Raw genomic sequence first — 23,060 nt, forward strand, 5'->3', positions numbered from 1 at the left:
CATCCGGCATCCTTGGGACCCACCCTACCTTGCCCCTGCGCTCGGCGGATAGAAGACGTGTTCTAAGACTTAGAACACGTCTTCTATCTGCCGAGCGCAGGCCACGCCCTCCTCTGCATCGCATCCGGCATCCTTGGGACCCACCCTACCTTGCCCCGCAGCATCCGCGGCCAAACATATTGTATGGCTCTCACGAAATTACATTTTAAAATATGTGGTGTTTATGGCTCTCTCAGCCAAAAAGGTTTCAGACCCCTGCTATAGGGTGTCAGTTCTCAATAAACCTCTATGTTCTTTGTTAAATTAGAAAAACTACAAAAAGCTGTTGAGTTTTCCCAGGCAACCCTTTAGGCTGATGCCACACGTGGCGTTTTTACACTGCGTATCATCATCCATAGAAATAACTTGAAAAGACTCAAAGGAAACCACACAATGCGTAAATACGCTAGAAAACGCCTTACCACAGATTTTTCAAGCGTTTGCCAAAATACGCCGTTATTTGCACAGCAACCTATTCCTATGTATACACAAAGGCAGCTGCCAGACCTTGTGGAAATACGCAGCGTTTTTACTATTTCGCACTATTAGCACCATGGAAACGGGATTTGCTACGTCACCAGTACTAGGCTGAAAAACACCATAGTCAGGGACTGTGTGGCTTGTGTGGCGTTTTTAGGCTGAGAAAATACGCAGCGTAAAAACACCACGTGTGGCATCAGCCTTACCCATAACTGTCAGCGACTCTCCCATTGCTACAGATGACCTTCACATATAGGATTCAAAAATGTTATACAGTTCAAAAGATGTTAGTAATTCTCTTTAGCACTTTTATTGTATGAAATAATGTACAAATCCACAAGAGTAACAATGTGTTATTTTATTGTTGCTAATAAATAAATCAAATGTACAAAAAATAAACCACCAAAGCTGCATCATTTTAACAGAGACCTAAACAGACACTGATTCTGGCAAAACTGATGTAAAGGCAGCAATTAGCATGGGACTGTATCTGCATCTCGTCAGGGGCCCCAAAGATCTTCTGTTACGCACACAGCCTGCAGCTGTTATTAAAGCTCCACTGAATCGTTATGGCATGCCATTAAACTGGAGACCTTGCTTACCTAGGTAACCACTACTAAGCACCAGGGAAGAGCAGGTACTCGTCACCTTTATACTCACTAGCTTTAGGTTTGCCTCAGTACCCAACCCCTTGTGCACAGATGAACAGCAGGACTTTCCTAGTCCGTAAATGAAGTGGCAAGTACAGAGAAAGACCACACAGTAACTTAACCAGGCATGTGGTTTTTTGCGAGAGCAGCTGTTTGGGACAACTGGTTAGGTTGCAAATGTAGCCCCATCTTAATTACTGTGCCTGCTTCACAATGGAAGCAGAAATCTGCTGTATGAGATGTCAGTTTCCAATGGAGGAAATTAAAATAAAAAAATCTGTTTGGCCTTGCTTTAGTGCTCAGTTGTACTGCTATCATTGGAAAGAAATAAAATAAATAAACCAAAGAAGCTCAACTCATATTTATAATCAGGCCGAATCAGCCCAGGGTCCAGTTTATCTACTCAAAGAAATGAAATAATAAGCCAGCATTAAATATATGCAAATTCAATGAGAGTGCCAATAGCACTTATTGGCTTGATGCACATGTACCTTCATGATGTCTGCAAGGTTACCTGGAGCAGATTTGGGGAGTGCTCTGAAAGTAACAGTAGCACCCTGTAAACTGAACAACTTGCAGAAAACTGTAAAATAAAGGTGTCATTGTCACTTTAATTTGCACAGGGCTGGTGTACATAGGAAACAGTACAACAGCTTAGTGCTCTAATACAAACAAAGGGCAGTGGTTCAGTTACAAGGTAACAATGATGAAATATTCATTCTTCATAAGAGGATCACTGCAAAATCAGGAATGCTGCTGCTGCTGCTGCTGCTGCTGCTCAAAGAAAGAATCTATTTGCAAATAATGGACAGAGATGAATTTACTGGCTCTTTAGAAACACAAAATGCAATGAGGTGTGAGATGTACTAATGGCTCACAGCACTAACATCTTTAGGATGAGCATGTAACCATAGGAAACAGCACCCCATCTACTTTGACAAGAATGTAAGAAAGATATCCCAGAGATAATAAATTCCTGTAAGGCCGGTTTTGGTCACACTGAAATGACAATGTACTAGGCTGAAAGGTTTCTCAAGTAGAACATATTCATTAAAGGGAACATACATTCTGGGGCAGAATTTCAAACACAGATGCTAAATTGAACCCGTGCAGTTGCCAAAAACCAGCCAGCAATTAGCTTCAGAGGGTCTAATACAGATTGTAAAATGAAAACAGACTGCTAAAACCCAATTGCTGATTGGTTGATACTGGCAACTTCACATGTGCTATTTTGCACCTGTGTTTGTAAGTCACTTAATTTCTAAATATAAACACTTGTACACAGACAATACCATGTTATTAAATACCTCCTTCTCTGCATATAGCACAGACATATATAAATAACCACACATTTTACTTCCTGTTGGTGATGGCATAATACAGTTCCTTTTAATAAAAGAAAGGTGACCAGATATTTCTTTTTGTATGACACTTTAAAAGCAGTGTATAATGTGTGCTAGCTGGTACACTGACAAAAGAGTTAATGGAGTGTCATTGTACAGAGTTTTATTTAAAGCTGGCAGTGTGAATTATTTAACATTCTGGGCATTCATACAAGCATTTCTGTGCAGGCAGCTAAATGGGGGACAAGGCCGAGCATAAAGGACCAGCATGTTAGCCATCACCGACATATATGCTTGGGGCTGCCATGTTACTTTGGCTGACGCATCTTACCATTAGCCACTAGACTCTACTTACAGCCAATCAGAAACAAGTATTAAAGTCTGCACTTACTTGACTTGATATAGGAAGGGTTCGCATACGTGACCCTGGGACTGATATATGCATTTGGAACCATAACTTTGCCACCGAACACATGGAAGTGCACCCACAAACACTAAGCATGTAGAGAAGGAAGCACATCAGCAGTGCTCTAACAGCTCTAGATTTGAATGAAAATTCATGGCACTCAAGTCAGATTTATAAACAGTAAATAGTTTCCTGTAAAGCAGAAGTTATATATATATATTAATCTCTCTTATATCATGTTGTCCATTTAAAGTTCTCATGAATTTCAGTGGTCAAAAGTTCAAACATTTTTCATAGCGTTCTCCTTGTGGCCAGACAGAAAATGAAGTAGAAATCTAGAAAAGGAAAGTTAGCAAAGAGGTTGCATATTGTAATGTGCCCAAAGGGCAGAGAATGCAGGTTAAGCTGCAGGGCCCTGTGTTGGTTTCCAGCTTATAGAGTTGCCATTTGTTCAGTCTGTGCCAAAGTACTTCTGGCCAAAGTGAGTTGGAGCCACAGGATGAACCTCTGTAGTTAGAATGGTGATGTCGGGGAATTCCTGGATGATAGAGATGGCACCTTGAATGAAGTACACAAAAATGGAATCAAAATAAAGAAGTGATCTTATAGAAAGCATGTGTGTGGGAATGGAACCCAAGGACATTTTTAGTAATGTAACGGGTCTGGTTTTAGCTAATAAGGTATGTTAGCATAGCTCATTATTGCCTTTCTCCAGATGTTAAGGAGCAATAACTCACAGCATCCCCATGCAATTTTATCAGACTGGATGTTATATATTGCAAACTCCTAGTACAAGTAACTCAACTAAAAACTAAACTGCCAACATTTGAAAAAAATTCAATTCTAACCCTTCTAGCGCTGTCCACTATAGAATTTAAGGCGTCAGAATTAAACGAACAGTAACTCCAAAAAATGAAAGTGTATAAAAATAATTACAATATAATATACTGTTGCCCTGGAATGGTGGAACTGGTGTGTTTGCCTCAGACAGACTACTATAGTTTATATAAACCAAGCTGCTGTGTAGCCATGGGGCAGCCAAAGGCACAGGTTACTTAGCAAATAACAGATAAAGCCCCATTATATTCTACAGATCTTATTTGTTATCTGCTTGAATGGCTGCTCCCACGGCTACACAGCAGCTTATTTATATAAACTACAGTATAATTTTTGTAGCAAACACACCAGTTTTACCAGTGCAGGGCAACGGTACATTATATTTTATTTACTTTAAAACACCTTTGGTGTTATGGCATAGCCAAGCCATATATTCTCCAGTTGCAGGTTTCTCTTTAACCTATGCCTTGCTGCCAGTTTTGAAATAACTTAATGTGACGTAGACAGCACTAAAAGGGTTACTGGACTGGATTTTACATCTCTGCAGAATTTTCCATTGTTAATGGAACAATGCCCAATAGCAAAAATGGAGTAAAGGGCTTTGGAAACAAAGATACTAAATGTACAGTATATGAAAATATATGGTTTTATTTTTAGAGCTTTATGTATATTTAAAGCACATTCTCAGTTTCCATGACACCTGGATTTACCTAAACAGTTCCAAAGTTGAGCAGGATATGAGTCAGCACTCAGCAACAACATCCTCTACTTCGTAGAACAAACAAGTTAACTCTCCATGTGTTGAATAACCTTTATTTTCTGTGTAGGCTTACTGGCACTTAAGTCAATGGCACTTACACAGTGTTGTGCATACCTGTTTAGTTAGCCCAGCCATACTGTAAAACTAACATATGATCAGTTTCTTCTAGTTCCCTTTAAACATGTTATGCAATTGCATACACCCTTCAAGTAATTATTGAGTTCAGAAACCATTAAAAGGGAGGGATGTACAATTAAACTGCTGGCACGTAGAGTCAAAAGTAACCCTTTCTGTGCCTTGAGGGATTATAGCATATTTAAAGTGTTCCGGTGCTGCTCATGATGAGTGCACAGGCTGTGTGTCCTCTTTCTTGCAGTATATGTAACCGCTATGTGCTCTGCTGTAAATCTATGGAGAAATTCCTGCCACTTCTGAAGAGTACACGAAGTGCAGAGGTTAGACTGGTAACAGTATAACACCACACACCTCCCAGTGGTTCGTAGAGTGCAAAGTACACCATTACCAGATATAAACAAAGCAATCTGATTTTTATTCTAATTATTTCTGATACTTCACACATTACAGCTGGATATTTACCATGTGGGGTAGAAAAAAGGCTGAGCAGAATAATGCAAGCTGGCTGGACTCCATGTTCAATTAATACCTTTACCGCTTCAATAACAGTATTGCCAGTGCCTAGAGGAGGAAAGAGAGAAAGGGTTTAACTAATTACTGAAACAGGAAATTAAAAGCTGTCTGGAACAGTGCACACAGGCAAAGTGAGCAACACACAGGCGACTTTTTTTCAGGCATGGAATCACCATGGTCAGTTGCTAAACATAAGCCAGTGCAGCACCTTTGTAATTCAAATTCCAGGTTTCTCTTGAGTGTAGCAAGCTGCATTCAATAGGCACATGATGTGCTTTATTACCCTTAGCTATAGAAATCCAAGGACACAAGGGACATTGTAGGGACCTATGCAGCCACAGTGACTTGAATTTGGTACTGAGAACCTTGTAATGCATCTGTCACATTAATGCTAATTGGCTGGCAAGGGTAGAGACAGGTAGAGTTGCTTCAGATGCACCTATAATAACTACAGTATGTCAAGCTTAGTAGAAATAGTTTAAAAAAATAAAGGTTACCTAAGACAGCTAGCAAAGAGAGAGCACAGAGAGCAGAGTCTGGCTACTATACAGTAGAGGTAAGGAGATAATACATTTTAGAAAACGGTGTCTTGGACCATTGAAAGCTGGATCACACTACATTAAGAAGTATTTTCTAGACCTCCGACAGGTCCAAGAACTGGGCACACAAACTCCAATAAATACTCACTGAGTATAGGGTACATCAAGAGAACCTTCCGTCTGTAGATATCAGGAGGGAACTTTGCATAATAAACTTTAGCTTTCTGCGTTTCCTCATCACTCTGGATAAGGATTTTCCCAATGCGAATAGATCGACAGCAGTCTCGCAATCCCTGCTCCATGGCCTCTCCTGCAAGAAGGTATCATAGTATCAGTAACTACATATTCATTCATTAGGCTAATGCCAGACATAGCTAATGGCGCATATTTTTGGCAAGCCGAAAAACGCTTGCTGAGAATACACTCTCGCGTTTTTATGCGGATATCAGCTACATGTGCCTGCACCCGAGCGTGTTCAATTCATTCGGGTGCAGGCACAGGTAGGGGGAGCTTCAAGTGTATGGAGCGTAATTTTGGCAAGCGTTTTTTGGCTTGCCGAAAATGTGCCATATGCTACGTGTGGCATTAGCCTTAAAACAACAGATCACTCACTCTATTAGATAAAGTGCAAATGATCTATGCCAGGTTTCTGATGGTGGCAGCAGCAGCTAGATCCTATCTTCTAGGTACAGTAGAGGGAGGAAAAGGCAAATAAATAATGACTAGTAGAAATACGGATCTCAAGAAAGGAATATAGAAAACCCTTGGATGGTGGCTAAACATTTCTGGGAAGGGTAGCAGCAAGGAGACATGGTTTGGAAGCTTAAAACCATTGGATATAGTAAGCATATTATCTATTCTAGTATCTTCCCTAATCCTGCTAATTTTCCCAAAGCAGTGCAGAATGGCTTTATGGTTTAGTGCACTGGTGCATCAGTATACCGAATATATCCTGTACTGTGACTGACCTGATGTATACAACATATTCTATATTCCTTATAGGAGTGACACTTACCGCTCCGCATAATGCTCACACCACAGTTTCCCTTCTCAAATTTCACTCCATCATACTTGTAACCTGTTATAAAGAAAAGCTATGTTACTAATAACACAAAAGCAGGAAAAGCAAAGTGAGCTTAAACATCAGCAGCACATCTGACAGACCTTGATATTTACAAAGAAGTATGCTTTCAGATAAGATTTAGGCCATAAACATTAGAAACCAGTCACCATAGGAGCAAGAGCTTGGGCCAACAGTTGCTCTGACTGATTGCATGAATGTGCTTCATACTTAAAGGGCTGGTTCAACTTTTATCATGTTATATAAAAGTTAATTCTAAGTAACTTTTCAATTGTTCTTCATTTTTTATGTATTAAGGCCCCCATACACGGGACGATAGAAGCTGCCGATATCGGTCCCTTGGACCACTCGGCAGCTTATCTGCCCGTGTATGGGCAGAAACAAGCGGGCTGGCCGACCGATATCTGGCCTGAAATTGGCCAGATATCGATCGGCCAGGTTAAAAGATTCAGCCGGGTCGGGGGCCGCATCGGCTCGTTGATGCGGTCCCCGAACCGACTGCCCCATTGCTGCCTGCCAAACGACCGGATTACTTTTTTTTTTAACTTCAAACTCCCCGATATCGCCCACCCGTAGGTGGGGATATCGGGGGAAGATCCGCTCGCTTGGCGATCTCGTCAAGCGAGCGGATCTTACCGTGTATGGGGACCTTTAGAGGTTTTTGAATTAGTCCTTCTCTGTCCTGCTTTCAAATGGGGGTCACTGACCCAGATATCGTAATAAAATTTTAGCCTCACAGAGCATTTGTTTTTTTGTGATTGTAACTTCTTATTACCAGTCTTTCTATTCAGGCCCTCTCCTATTCATATTCCAAGATCTCCTTCAAATCAATGCCTGGTTGCTAGGGTAATTTGGACCCTAGCAAACAGATAACGCAAAAAAAACACAAATTAAAAAAAAAAAAAAAAAACTATTGCAAATTAAACTACCACTCTCTACATCATGCCAAAAGATAATCTAAAGGTGAACAACCCCTTAAGATGCAGTGCAATATGCCTTAAACTAATGTATTTTATCTCATAAAGGGGAACGGAATGTTAAGGGTGGCAAAAAAATTGAAGCTTTGGGGTAAGGGAACAATGTCAATCTCAAATACAATAGAATAGTGTAAACGGAACATTAAAACATTGAAATGTAAAGTCCTACAGTAGTCCAACCAAAGCCCTGATATCAGTCCAACTAAGAATTTGTTGCACTATTTAGGGCTGTGACACACAGGGGGATAAGTTGCGCCGCAAAAAATCTCAGTTGTCGCTGGCGACTAATCTCCACGAAATGCCATCCCACCAGCTAGAATTTAAATCGCCGGTGGAATGGCATACGCGGTGGCGTGATTTGCCTAAGTTTCCTCTCAAGGTAACTTCTACGACTTCAACAAATCGCACCGCGGCATATGCCATCCCACCGGCGATTTACATTCTAGCCGGTGGGATGGCATTTTGGGGAGATCAGTCGCCCGCAACAAGGGAGATTTGTCGATGCGCGACAAATCTACCCATGTGTCACAGCCCTTAAGGTGTACTAGCATTGCCTGTCTAATTCTGAGCAACATTTGCTGACAGGAATAAATGTCTAGCTAAAAACAGAAAATGCTGTACGCTAAAATGGGAATGCTATCTCAGTTTGACCCACATTGGTAAATAAACTCCAATGCAAAATAAGTAGAGTACTGGATAATAATTTGGTGCAATGTCGGTGCATAAGGTAGTGGGGTACCTGTGGGTGTAGTGACTGTGCATTCTGTGTAAGGCAGCTGATTGAGTCCCTCTTCCACCACCAGCCGGATCTGTAGAAAGGAAAGCTTAGCAATAAGAATATTACAGTTATAATATTAACCTGCTATAATATGCTCTGCCAAAATACATTATCTCCCTTCAAACTTCATTAATTAGCTTATTTAATTCTCAAACTGACATGAAGAGTTGGGAGATCAACCCTTTTAAACACAGCAAACAAAGCAAAAAAAAATAAATAAATTATATATATATATATATATATATATATATATATATATATATATATATATATATATATATATATATATAATGTGCCCCTAATATTAGAGTATTCTAGGGGAATTATATACTGCCCTTGCCAATTAGCTGTAGCACTTTCAGAAAGAGTAGTGGCTATAAAACCATAAGATACATAAGAGGTTACATACCAGCCGGTCTGCAGAAAATACAAAGTCCCCACGACTTGTTGATCTGTGGAACAAATAAAAAAGGAAATCGTTTTTAGCAGTTTTTTTGTACACAAAATGAGCCCAGCTCTTGAATGTACTGTATTATATAACTTGGTGATTAAACTTACTTACAAATATTAACCTTTCAATTCAAAATTTTACCAGCGGTCACAAATAGGACAATTATCATATACAGTGGTCAAAACAGTCATTGCTTAACTAGATTTTCCCATTTTGTGTGGACAGACTTCAGTTCTGGAAACCTATTATTTTGCCCCTCAAAGTAAAGAAGAGAAGCTGTCAACTCAGTTGAAAACAGCCCACCTTTTAAAAAGTAACCATGGAGACTCTTGGGGCCCAGTTTAAGATGGACATATTAGGTGGCCTAAACCATGTATGGGGACTGTACAGTTTTGCATATACCTTAAATGCTCAGAGACTATTCAGACATCTGTATGGCCAGCCACATGTTTTCTCTACTAACTGTAACACCAGAAAGCCTGTTATAGGAGTCAAACTCCCAACTGTGATAAAAAGGGCAGATCCTGGCTATGAAACAGAGGGCTAGTGAGTTCTGGTAGGTTAATAGGAGGCAAACTAGTTGTGGTGTAAGTAGTCCACCCCATGCAGAGGGGCCCGGTGCACAGGGAGTCCTAAATGGCCCCCCACTCACCCCCATCCCTCGTGTCCTCTGCTCCCTGCCTGCCAGTAGGAGAGTGGCTGGGGAGGGGGGGGGGGGGGATTTGTCAGCAGCTATAGATGAAGCAGACCCTGTGGTCTGGGCCCCCTCGTGACCATGGGATCAGCTACCTCTATAGTTACACCAGTAAAAGAGAACTTGACAGTGGGCAGTATATTCATTTATACATTTGTCCATGGAAAATTGATTGTATTCTTCTGTCTCCTAACAAACCCTTAGGCTAGGAGATAAGAAACTGTGCATTATACAGGGAGAAAGTGTGTAGCACTAATTGGGAAAAACCAGAGGAAGCCAACCAAAGGCTTAGATTCCAGTTCTTTCTCAAAGGGAAAAAACCCTCCAGGCCCCTAAATTGCACCCAGGTTAGTGCCTGGATTATATTCCCGACAGCCCTTAGCACAGACATGTGTGAATACAGCACGCAGGGCTTCCAGCGGGGGTGCAGAGGGCCCTGCCCAGGCGCAATACCTGGGGTTACACTGGGCTCCTCCAGGCTCACATACACGGCTGATCCCCCTAGTTATACCCCCATGCACATGTGAGGCCAGGAAACCTACCCCATTCCTATTATTATTGTCCCAGTACTGGGCTAGCCCTCCCCGCCCCTTGCCCACCTGTCCCTAATGATAGTCTGCAGCTCCCGGATTTGATCATTCATGGGGAGCAGTTTGAGCTGGGGCCCCACTTGCTGCTGGTCTTTAGGGAGCTCCTGAAGCGGAAGTCCATCCAACAAAGGGCTCCCGCTTTCCTCACTCTCTTTATCGCCTTCATTACTGCTGCCGCTGCCATCGGCGAAGCGAATCTGTCGATGTACGGGCTCCTGCTCCCCCGGCATGGTTCCCATGCACTAAATAACAGCAGGCGCACATGCGCTTGGCATCCCAAGCTGCCTTCCGAGCCCAGTCTGTGGCTGAACTACAACTCCCACACTCGTCTTGCAGGCGTTTCCTAATTACGGGCAATGGGAGTTGTAGTCCTGTCAGAGAGCCATGATATCGCGACAGCACACGCTGTACGTGTCAGACGCAAGCCTTACGCACAGTGACAGCTGGAGACATGCCGGTAGTATTGGGAGGGCTGGGGAGGGGCTACAAGGGAAAGGTGACCCCTTGGAGAGCAGAAGATGGGGCTCCGCGGGCGGGTGCTGCTATCAGGGGTTTCCTTGGCAGTGGGTGCTGCGCTGGGAGCCGGGGTGACAGTATGGAGAAGCCGGGACGGGGCCGGTAACGTTGGAGTGCTAGATATTCTCGGATTCCAGACGGTGCAGGCTTCCACCCAGCTATCGTTACCCCCATCTGCAGGGCTCACACGGTTCGGTCTCCCCGGGCTAAGCCAGTTGAAGAGCCGCGAATCCTACGTGTTGAGCTATGACCCTCGGCTCCGGGGTCCCGCTTGGGTACTGGAACACCTGAGCCCAGAGAGGCTGCATGGCAGCGCCGAGCGCCAGGGCTGCGACTTCCAGGAGGATGTGTCGGTGCATCAGTATCACCGGGCCGCCAACTCCGACTTTAAGGGCAGCGGGTTCGACAGGGGCCACCTGGCAGCGGCAGCCAATCACAAGTGGAGCCAGAAAGCCATGGATGAGACCTTCATTCTAAGCAATATCTACCCACAGGTCTGACACTGTGAGGGCAACTCATTATGATAGTGGGGTAGCCAGAAGGAGTATTTGCCTGGGTTCTCTAAGGGCTCATTCTTCCTTAGGGGGGCAATGATTATAACATGAGCTATCTTTGTTATGTGTTACAAAGAGGTCACCAAATGAGCAGATCTTTACCCGATGTGCCCACCAAAGGTGGACAGTATTGGGCTAAGTCAATTGTTTGGCCATAGGGCCAAAGAGCGGGCACAGGCTCTGTTGGACTGAGGGCCGTATCAGTAAGCCAATGTTGTCCCCGATCCAACTGAAAATCAAACCTGCTCAATCGAGATCTGGGCAATTTTAGGCCAGATGTCAGTGGGGTAGCTCCATTAGGGGTGACCGTACACTGGCAAATAAGGTTCTGAATTGGTCTAAAGGCAGCAGAAATGTGCCCATTTATGGCCACCTTTAGCCAACATCACAGGCAACCAATCAGCAATTAAATTTGAACAGTCACCTACAAGTTAGAAAACAAATGCAAAGATCTGATTGGTTGCTATGGGCAACATCACCGGTGATGTTGGTTTACAAAATAAATATGCCTAGTAGTGTAGATGTAGCTAACTAGCCTTCCTGAATTATCATTGCTTTCGCCTTTAGATGGAAGATCATATTTTATGATTATATTATCCATGAGTCTGGTCAGACACTCCAGGTGGCACCGCCGGGGCCAAATGCAGTGCCATAATAATGCCTGGGTTAATTTAATGTCTTTAGTGTTCAGGAATCTAGGTTTAAATTGCTGCAGATGAGATATAAGTTTATACAGTGTTTTATTAATATTTTTGGTCCATTGGCTGACATACAGGACTTGGGACCTGGGATTTTCCTGATAAGGGGTTTTTCCATAATTTGGATTACCATACTAAGAAAATCATTTCAGCATTAAATAAGCCCAGTAAAATTGTTTTGCCACCAATATGGATTCATGCCACTTAGTTACCATCAAGTACACTGTTTTATTATTACAGAGAAAAAGGAAATCAGTTCTAACAGTTAAAAATAATTATTTGCTTAAAATGGAGTCTATGGGGTATTGGCCTTCCCGTAATTTAGAGCTTCCTGGATAATGGATCCTATACCTGTACTGATATTTTACTTTTGCTTTACCTACTTTGTTTGGGCAAAATGAAAATAATATTTGAATTTTCTTTGCTAGTAGAACCCTCACCTAAATCAAAAGGCCTGGAATAACCTGGAGAGGTATTGCCGCAGTGTAACGAAGAAAAACAAGAATGTGTACGTGTGTACTGGGCCCCTCTTCCTACCCAGGTAAACCCTACAGCTGTCACTTGCTTCTCTTTAGGGCTGATTTTTGAGTTGGAAAGAGTGAACTTTTTGCCCGGTACAGTATTACAACAGAACTACTGGTTTTGCCAGCGGCTACATTTTTTTTGTCAGAAACCTTATTAATGGCCCTTGACTTTCACATCAGCCAATGAAATGGGAGCCCTCCTTATCTCAGCTGTCTACTGAAGGAGTTTGGGAGAAATTGGCAACTCGGGTGCCTTTTTTTTTATATGAATAACAGTTGTAGAATGGCGGAAAAGAGATTCTTAACAATGTAGGGAAATGTAAAAGCTAAACAACACCTTAACAACAATCTAATTTCCTACTGACTATATACAAAACCCTAGTGACACCAAATCATTTCAGCAAAATGTTGTGGTTTTGTGAACCTTTATGCAAAGTGAAGCCCCACAAGTTCGCTCATTGCTATTTATGAGCATAGGTGCCATGTTGCACAAATGCTGTTGTGAGTTTTGAGCTGTCTACTACAAGTAAGAAAATTAAAGCTAATTGGTTGTTATGAGAATTTGTGAATTTGCTGTGTACTTTTAGATTGCCATGATTACAACACCTAAAGCTCTTTTCTAAGGTAGGATCAGTAACCTACAGTTGATCGTACATCTTTCTTAATGCTAATTCCATAAGATTTAGAAACCACTTTATTACACAATCTGCTAGTAGGAAAGTAGGGAACTGTTACCTCTGTACTGAACCTCTGTATTCCAACCTCTAAAAATTCCCTTGGAAGGAGCATTCCCTCAAATTGGCTTTTGGCAATGTGGACAAAATTAAATGTTATGTATGTACGTACTTAAAAAAAACTGTATAGGTTATGCGGATTTGGAGGGGACTGAAGTAAAAAAGTCTTTGCAAACAATGTTCTGTGCATAATACAATTTGTTGTGTGCTCAGGCTTCAAAATTTGTGTGCATATGATAAGAGCCTGGCTTAGACTGAATGGTGCTTGAAAGATGGCAAGTGGCCTCGGACACTTGGCTACATTGTCCTGGTGTAGGAATTGGATGCTCAAGGCATCCATACATTTTGTTTTATCTAATTGCATGTGCAGGATATTCATTTTCTGTATGTTTGTAGCCATCATGCCAAAGCTGTACCATCTAATGTTCTGGGTTCCCCTTTGATCTATACCACATTGCATGTTAATGGCAACATTTCAGAGGGACCGTGGTATGCAAAGGGTGGGAGCCTCCTAATTGCTTGTTATCTGTAGATCCAGTATAAATCTGTAAACCCATAAAATAACACAATCTATTGCTACCAGGGATACTGTTACTAGAGGCTATAGTACATACATGTCCATAAGAAGAAAAGAGTAAATGTTATGTGAAATATATAGGTAATTACCACTTATAAATATCATTTATATAAGAAATTACCTTATTATATAAAACAGCCCTTAACCAAAGGTCATTAGAAACAGAGACCCATGTCTGTCATAAGCCTTCTCCTTTTCTTGGTCCAATTATTTATAACCCCAATTTTTTTTCCTCCAGGAGGGAGCCGGATGGGAACATGTATGTTAAGTATCAAGTCATTGGATCAAATAATGTGGCTGTCCCAACACACTTCTTTAAAGTGGTGGTACTGGAAAAGTTCAGTGGAGAGATAGAACTGCGCTCATATGTCATGCCCAACCATCCTGTAGACGAACAGATTCCATTGGAACGCTTCCTTGTGCCTATAGAGAGCATCGAGAGGGCTGCTGGGCTGCTCTTTGTCCCTAATATTCTCAAGAACACTAATAATTTAAAGGCCATAACAGCAGGTCGATAATCTACAGACTGGAGCAAGTCACATTCCTGCAATGGGTTGGAATTCTCCTAGCAGTAATATATTTATTTATAAATATATATCATTTTTTAATTTTATTTTTTTTAAAAAGCCTTTACAGGGAAATATTTGCAAAGTACTGTCAAAAGGAAAGGGTTATAACACAGGATTTGTAAGGGGTGTAATAAAAGCTAAAATGCACGAAGATTTACTGTTAATAAAACGGATTTCAGTGATAGCTGTGTATGTGTTATTATTCAAATAGAGCACCATTTTAGATCTCAGACCAGGGGGCCCCCACACTCTGAACTGTTGTCATAATTAGCGGCAAGGGAATTCTGGGATTTGTATCTCATTAATTGCTCACATGGCTACATGCCTGACATTGTTAGTTTAGCTTTATTGGACTATAAGTTGTGACCAGAGAACATAGATAACACTAGAAAGAAAAAAAAGAAGAATTACCCAACAAAAAAAATACACTCAGTTTAGAATAGTACATTCCAAAAGAAATTGTTGGGGTGTCAAAATAAAACATACACTGCATATAAAACATATTAAGTCCCAGGGCTGTACAATATTATGTCCCCAGTACATATTAAGAAACAAGAAGGGACTGGACTGGATGGTTTGAAGTGTTGTTATGCTTAAGAATAATGTTACTGACCCCTACAGGGGGTTTAAAAAAAATCTTAGCTAACCATTGTGTTAGTGGCACAGAACCCCTGCATTAATGGGGGAAGTTCACCTTTATTTTAACTTCTAGTATTTATTTATAAATAGATAGTACATTGTGCTCCTTTGAAGTGATCTCTCTGTCAGGATAAAAAACACAAAAGATAAGTCATGGTTTCCTTAACAGAGGAAATTGGCTGGTGTTATATCTGCATTCCTTCTCTCCATAGTTGAAATGGAATGTGCCTGATGACCACTAGAGAGCAGGGGTGTACAAAATAGACATTCTCACAGCAATGTCCTGTTTTGAACATTCATAAGCTATGAGCAGGCAGTGCATTTTGCAGAGAAGTAAATTTCCCTTTTTCCATAGCTGATGTGATTTCTACTGTGCATATATTAGGTATAAAGTAGATATTTTAAAATAACCCTTCCAATTTCTCATATTGACTTCATCTTAAATTATTTCATAGCCATTCCTCGTCAAAATGATAAGGCAAATTTAATCAGCTTGCTTTGTAACAATATAAATGCTAATGAATCACTTTCAACTGAACTAGAAAATGTTAATTAAAGACGAATTAATGAAATAATTAGCCGACCAATCAATATTTTGCTGACAGTGTTGTGACAGTGGATGTGTGATATTTGGCCATGTCATCATCAGTGCTGATTTCTACTTTAGGAAATGTCATGTGACATTTATTGAAGTGTCACATTGGCTTAATGTGAGATACATCTCAACTAATTGCTCAGAAAATATTTTCTAAGCTTATCACACATATCATCTCCCCATGCAGCCTGAGCTTTCTGCTTTGTAGTGTGTCAGGGGGCGGGACTTCTTCTGATGCGCAGACTTTGAGCTTTGACAGACAGGATGTCTCTGTTGGTCAAAGCTTTGCATAGATTAAAGCAAGTGCAATGAGCAATACAAATAGCACATCCCTGTAACCGGCTCTGAAAGGAGCCTAAAGATTCAGCATCTCTATAACAGCAATGATCCAGGCATTCAAAGTTGTTACAGAAAGTAACTTTGAAATGTTTTGGTTTTTTTTTTGTTAGGAGTGTCACAAACTGTATATGCTCGGTGGGCTCTGTGCAGCTGTTAAGAAGCTAAGCTTAGGGGTCATAGCAAATTATCAAGCAGAAAATTAGATTTGCCTAACATAGAAGCTAGTGTTGCAGGGCTGATAATTACATTTTGATGCAAATTGCACTGGTTTCAAAGCTGCCATTTACTAATAATCGGTATTATTTACTTTTATTGTGACTTTTATATTGTAAATATACAGTATATTGTGAGTTAGTCCCTAAGCTTAGTAACTAATAGAAGCACAGAACATGTACAGTGAATCAACAGAAAAGAAGATGGGGAGCTACTGGGGGCATCTTCCCTGCTAAAGGGCTGTGGTTGCCTTTGGGCTGGTACAGAACCCCAAAACACATGTAGCATTTTTATCCTTCTTCCTTCAGTTGTAATTTAAATAGCAAGTAGTTCACAGCAACTGTGGGTTTGTACAGTATATTACATGAGCTGTATTTGCAGCCAGTCTGGTAAATAGTCTTCATGATAAGCAAATAATTCTAATTTTTAAAAATGATTTCCATTTTCTCTGTAATTATAAAACAGTACCTTGTACTTGGTCCCAACTAATATATAATGAATCCTTATTGGAGGCAAAACAAACCTATTGGGTTTATTCAATATTTAAATTATTTTTAGCAGACAAGTTATGGAGATCCAAATTATGGAAAGATCCCTTATCCGGAAAACCCCAGGTCCCGAGCATTCTGGATAACAGGTTCCATAACTGTACAAGCCGAGGCCTAATCCCTTGGGCATATATGACAATCTGGGTATGTGACAGATGCCACCAAGGGATAAGGAACCATATGACCCAGCAGCATTAAAGGTAGTGTAGCACAGAAATATTTGCCTGCATGCACTGCTGTACCTGAAAGTCTGCAGTGTGCCACTACACACAGAGTTATAGTGATAAGTGAAGCATCTGCATGACTACAAATCTTAAAATCTTCCAATTATGGCAACATTAGTTACAAGGTATATACCGTTCCTAAAGGTTATTTTCCCCATTGCTAGTATAGGCACCATCTCCCTTCTATACCTGCTATCCCACAGCCACAGTCCCTTCCCAGAGGCTATTATCCCCCCACTGCTACTATACGCACCATCTCTCCCTACTATACCTGCTATCCCACAGCCACAGTCCCTTTGCAGAGGCTATTATCCCACTGCTACTATAGGCACCATCTCTCCCTACTATACCTGCTATCCCCGCAGCCACAGTCCCTTCCCAGAGGCTATTATCCCACTGCTACTATAGGCACCATCTCTCCCTACTATACCTGCTATCCCGCAGCCACAGTCCCTTCCCAGAGACTGTTATCCCACTGCTACTATAGGCACCATCTCTCCCTACTATACATGCTATCCCACAGGCACAGTCCCTTCCCATAGGCTATTATCCCCACTGCTACTAAAGGTACCAGCTCTCCATTCTATACCTGCTATCTCACAGCCACAGTCCCTTCCCAGAGGCTATTATTCCACTGCTACTATAGGCACTATACCTCTCTACTATACCTGCTATCCCACAGCCACAGTCCCTTCCCAGAGGCTATTTTCCCCTCACTGCTACTGTAGGCACCATCTCTCCCTACTATACCTGCTATCCCACAGCCACAGTCCCTTCCCAGAGGCTATTATCCCACTGCTACTATAGGCACCATCTCTCCCTACTATACCTGCTATCCCACAGCCACAGTCCCTTCCCAGAGGCTATTATCTCACTGCTACTATAGGCACCATCTCTCCCTACTATACCTGCTATCCCACAGCCACAGTCCCTTCCCAGAGGCTATTATCTCACTGCTACTATAGGCACCATCTCTCCCTACTATACCTGCTATCCCACAGCCACAGTCCCTTCCCAGAGGCTATTTTCCCCTCACTGCTACTGTAGGCACCATCTCTCCCTACTATACCTGCTATCCCACAGCCACAGTCCCTTCCCAGAGGCTATTATCCCACTGCTACTATAGGCACCATCTCTCCCTACTATACCTGCTATCCCACAGCCACAGTCCCTTCCCAGAGGCTATTATCTCACTGCTACTATAGGCACCATCTCTCCCTACTATACCTGCTATCCCACAGCCACAGTCCCTTCCCAGAGGCTATTATCTCACTGCTGCTATAGGCACCATCTCTCCCTACTATACCTGCTATCCCACAGCCACAGTCCCTTCCCAGAGGCTATTATCCCCACTGCTACTATAGGCACCATCTCTCACTACTATAACTGCTTTCCCACAGCCACAGTCCCTTCCAAAAGGATATTATCTACTGCTACAGGCACTGTATCCCTGTATAGCCAAGCAGTAATTTAGCTTTTCCTGTATATTCCAGCCAAAGGCTGCTACCAATTATGATCCCAGGGCAGTCCTGTTTTAATTATTTAATAATAGGCCTGCCTTAACAAAAGGTCAGCAAAAGCATCAAGCCTATACATTATACTGCAGTGGGGAACAAATAAGGCAGGATAGATACTTAGTTAAAGGGCCTTTTAAAGGGGTTTGTAAATACAATTTTTCTGTCACTTATTCTCTGCACTGCTGTTTTTAACTATTGCAGCAATGATTCTAAAGCCTGATGGTTGAAAAACTGCAAGGCATTGTGGGAACTGTAGTCTTGGCTGGAGGAGAGCTGGCTTCTGCACACCTTCTTCATTCATTTCTTAAGTGGTGGATACCCATCCCTGGCAAGGTGTTACTACACAGCCTCAAGGCAGAAGGATAGGAATAGCACTCACAACCCACAACATTTTAGGAGCTTGCCTGAGCCGCAGAAAAATAAAGAGTATTGCATTACAAGTCAAGTCTGTGGCTGAATAAATTGTTTCAAGCACCTAAAAGGTTGTGAGTTCCACAGTAGGAACCAACACGGCAGTACTGTTTTTAAATTGAATTATATTTACACATAACAAAATTGAGCATTTTTGAGAGAATAGTTAAATTGACTAGAATATTTTCTGTCATTAAATTGTTTACATCCCCTTTTGCGAATGTTCAAGTAAAAACCATACCCTTCCCTATATACATCCTTGCTTGTTATATTAATGCAGTTCCCATGCTCCCCAAGGATGCCAGTCAGTCTATCGTGCACATTGACAGCTGTCACTAAATGTGAGCTGGAAAGAAGGCAAAAAGGACTATCCGTGTCCCGCCCACCTTGCTTCATATCCGCAAGTCTGCAGCTGAATGGACTTCACCGTCCCATATCGTTCTTCTATTGCTTATCTGCGCTATTACGCTAGAGGGCGCTGTTTGTAATCTATGGTTCAGTGGCGGGCAGTCCTCCAATGTCCCGGCATGCCCTGCGCTCCCTGTCATGGCGCTGCTCATGTTGCTCACTCTGCCCCGAAAGAGGCCGACAGTGCTGTACCAGTGCAAGCGAACACTAAGTTGCTGGTATTCGCCGGAGCGAGGGAGCAAAGCACTGAGAGACCCGGCACATTGGCGCCAAAGTAAGGTAAGCAGCGGCGGTAAGGGAGCCTGGGGAAAAGGCTTACATACAGCCCGGCGGCGTGTTCAGGTGTGATGGGTGGGTCGGTCGGTACCTGTTAACTTGTAGAGTGAAGTCGACATGGGAAATAGTAATGGAAACTTATCTAGTGGTGGATAAATGTGTCTGTCAAGGAATCCAAAATATTTCACCTGTTGCTGTCATATTTTATTTGTACTGCAACTCCCTACATTCTCCGAGGAACAGAGCTGTCAGGGAGAGCAGGGAGTTTCAGTAAAACATATCCGCAGGGCCGCAAGGAGATCCATGGTCTGACAGGAGGGACACGGGAAAGGTGAAATGAATGTCACAGAGCAGACACCTTAGGATAGGATTGCACAATGGCAGCCAACAAGGGGTTACTGTCATATGGCAAAGGGCGAATTATAATAGTTGTTAATATAACATAGAGATAGATAACCAGCAGTTAAGGGGCTCCACAGCAAAATCATTTTAGGGCCAAAAATAAGTTTATAACTGTTTATCAGGTCTTTGGGAAAGGGATGATCGTAAGTATTACAGTAAGTAACTGGAAATAGTGCTGATCATATAAATACTGAGAATAAAGGTGGAAATAAAAGGTCCAACTGGGGAGACTAATAAGAACCCCAATATGGAGTTCACCATAAACTGAAGCTTTGAGACTTTGAGTAGAAAATATAATTACATTGAAAATAATGCACCCCCATTGGTCTTCTGTCTCAGGGTTTTATATGGTCATGGAACTCCTTAGTGACTTCCACTCATGTTTGATGAAAGGGGATTTAAAAAACAAAGTTGGATGTTGCTCTTGTTGCCCCCAAACCAGGTAGTTATTTTTGAATTCCTGACTTGGTGGCAAGTTTTTGGTTGAATAAAAACAAGATTTCCTACCAAATAAAGCCCCCTGTAAGCTGATAGCGTGCATAGAAGCTGCCTAATAGCCAATCTTAGCCCTTATTTGGCACCTCCATGAACTTTTATGATGCTTGTGTTGCTCTCTCAAGTATTTTTACATTTGACTGTGACTCACGAGTAAGAAAGGTTGGGGGACGCCTGGTTTACAGGGTTGTCATAGCTCTGTATTGCATAGGGAATAATGTACCCTCATTTGAAAACATATACTATCAATAACCGAGGGGTTTATGCTTTTATTCAGGTGGTGGAACTCCAAGGTGACTTCTAATATCCCCATATTGTATAACAGGGGGTACATTATTCATTATATAAACAGGAGTCAGTGGGGCTCATTTATTAACACTGGTTGAATTTGCACTTGGGAATTAACCCATAGAAACCAATTAAAAATGTGATTGCTTGCTATGGGTTAAGGTGGGCATACACGGACTGATATTATCATACAATATTTGGTGCGTGTATGGTGGGAGACGAGGCGATATCTAATGATTCAGCTCTTAACATTAGTAAAGAACACAAACAATCTTTACTGGGACCATTGGTCGCAGAAAAGATCATAATTGTAAAGTGTATGGCCATCTTTACTGGCCAGGTACAAATTTGCCCAGTTTAAATAAATAATTTCCACTAAGTCACGTGACACAAATTCTAACTGATGACATCACCATTATTCAGGATATAATTTACAGGATATTCGTGGGTTTTCAGTGTTATAAAACAGTAGTGTGAATGTAGAATTGGATGCTAAAGTCCTTTGTGGAAACAAATACCCCTTCTCATTTGTGCAATTGCCTGTTTTATGCACGCCAAATGTATACGCAAGTGTATAATTAATTGCACATCCATGCAATCTCCATCAGCAAATATTGGCTTTTAGTTTGTGACTTGTCGGCTACACTAGCCAATCACAGCTGCGCATAGATCTAACATCACTGTGTACGGTACTAAGCATCCAGTGGTGTAAAGGTCACTGCCATTGGACTCTGGAACAGTGGAAACATTTTTCCTGATGGATTTATGATTTACCATCTGTTAGCTGTATGTGGTTATGCCGCACAGGAGAATGCTAACTGTCTGTAGGTGTAATGCCAACTTTAATGTTTGAATTCAAAGTAGATATAATGGCTCGGCTCTGGGCCTAACTAATCTAGGCCACAGTTCAGATATTGTGTGGGAGTTTACTAGGAATGTAAGGGTAATCAGTTCAGGGGTGTTTGTTACAATTAAAAAAAAAAAATACACCCGTGAAACAGCAGATTCTACTGCTTCCCTGTCAGTCACTCAGCAATTAGGTTACAATTTAAGTAAATACCTTTAATTCAGTAAATGAGTTGAGGACCATATTTAACTCTTTCATTTCCCTGCACTGGTATACTCTGAATAAAAACAGTGGTATAATTATGTTCTTGCAGTTTTTTTGCACGTTTGTATTTAGTCTCTACAGGGCTTTGGAGTCGGTACATAAATTCTCCAACTCTGACTCCTCTATCTTTAAAATACTAATGTATTTTCCATATTAATTGAAAGAACACAACATACAAGGAATTTTATTACTGCCAAAGTTCAGCAGTTTTAAAGCTATATGAAGATGGTGTCTGCTTTTGGGAACAAACCAAAGAACTGAGAATGAGGATACTGTTCAAGTTTGGGTCTAAGTCTATAACTTAGCTGATACCATTGAAGCTTCTTCTTACAATCTGAATTTATAATGGAGTTGGAGTCAGTACATTTTTGCCGACTCCAAAACCAGGTTCCCAGAAGTGCTTTTGACTCTACAGCTCTGCTTTCCTAACCATTTTTTCTGCATCACTTAAGGCTATTTTTTGTGTTTATGATGACCAATTGTGATTAACAATGCAGTTAATAATAATTGGAGATTTAATTTTGTCTGTCATTTTTGTGATAAATGACACAAAGAATTTGCCTATTTCAGTTATACTCCTTGTCTTTAACTGCATGTTGGGTTCCTGCAGCATGTAGGGCATACATGCCTTTCCCTTTTGAAGTAGGTGGTTGGTATCTGAAAAGTAATCTGGGGAAAGCTTTAATTGCTCTTTAAAAGCAATATAATTTATCTGTAACTCAGACTATATATTTGGTGCTCAGAAAACCAGTCTTCCCTGAATATTAACATGTTTAAATATGAATAAGAGACAATTCTTGCATGCTCAGTGTGCAAAACATTTGTGCTGTTTATGATACCGACTTCATGGGTTCAGGTGGAAAAAATGGTCACATTTGAGTCTGAGAGGGTGGCAGGTAAGAATTCCAGCAGGTCCTTTGTCATTTTGTGACTTCATAGTGCCTCCTTGCCATTTAAAAAAAAAAAAAAAAAAAAGAGAGAGAGAGAATGGTGGACACAGCAAATATGTGTTTGTAGCAGTGGGGTTTATGGTCAGGTGCTGCTTGGAAACATTGTTTTGCATATTTATATACTAATATATATATATATATATATATATATATATATATATATATATACTGATTATATATATATATATATATATATATA

General features: G+C 41.3%; 3 protein-coding genes across 3 annotated transcripts in view; 2 read left to right on the forward strand and 1 right to left on the reverse strand.

Annotated features, from left to right (window-relative positions):
* Nucleotides 1–856: 856 nt before the first annotated feature.
* uprt (uracil phosphoribosyltransferase homolog) lies at nt 857–10,647 on the reverse strand. Its single transcript, XM_002931789.4, has 7 exons — nt 10,283–10,647; nt 8,948–8,990; nt 8,500–8,569; nt 6,718–6,780; nt 5,851–6,012; nt 5,113–5,211; nt 857–3,476 (listed from the first exon to the last, which is right to left on the reverse strand). Exons 1-7 carry the CDS (start codon nt 10,510–10,512, stop codon nt 3,370–3,372), a joined length of 774 nt encoding a protein of 257 aa, XP_002931835.1. The 5' UTR covers nt 10,513–10,647; the 3' UTR covers nt 857–3,369.
* Nucleotides 10,648–10,781: 134 nt separating this feature from the next.
* On the forward strand, nt 10,782–14,627 carry endog (endonuclease G). The gene is given in 3 exon segments (NM_001017202.2): nt 10,782–11,283; nt 12,473–12,582; nt 14,115–14,627. Coding segments are annotated over 3 exon segments (882 nt in total). The 5' UTR covers nt 10,782–10,791; the 3' UTR covers nt 14,395–14,627.
* Nucleotides 14,628–19,282: 4,655 nt separating this feature from the next.
* abcb7 (ATP binding cassette subfamily B member 7) overlaps nt 19,283–23,060 on the forward strand; it is a 70,066-nt gene continuing 66,288 nt past the window's right edge. The window contains exon 1 of the mRNA XM_002931788.5: nt 19,283–19,618. Coding sequence (XP_002931834.1) covers nt 19,478–19,618 — 141 coding nt within the window. The 5' untranslated portion in view covers nt 19,283–19,477. The remainder of the gene's footprint in view (nt 19,619–23,060) is intronic.

Source organism: Xenopus tropicalis, chromosome 8, assembly GCF_000004195.4.
Source record: "Xenopus tropicalis strain Nigerian chromosome 8, UCB_Xtro_10.0, whole genome shotgun sequence".
Lineage (NCBI taxonomy): Eukaryota > Metazoa > Chordata > Amphibia > Anura > Pipidae > Xenopus > Xenopus tropicalis.

Coding starts and splice junctions, on each gene's coding strand:
- uprt (XM_002931789.4), bottom strand. CDS start 10,512: ATGGGAACCATGCCGGGGGAGCAGGAGCCCGTACATCGACAGATTCGC. Junction 8,570..8,947: donor TATTTTCTGCAGACCGGCTG/GTATGTAACCTC, acceptor TCCTTTCTACAG/ATCCGGCTGGTGGTGGAAGA. Junction 5,212..5,850: donor CTTGATGTACCCTATACTCA/GTGAGTATTTAT, acceptor TTCCTCCTCTAG/GCACTGGCAATACTGTTATT.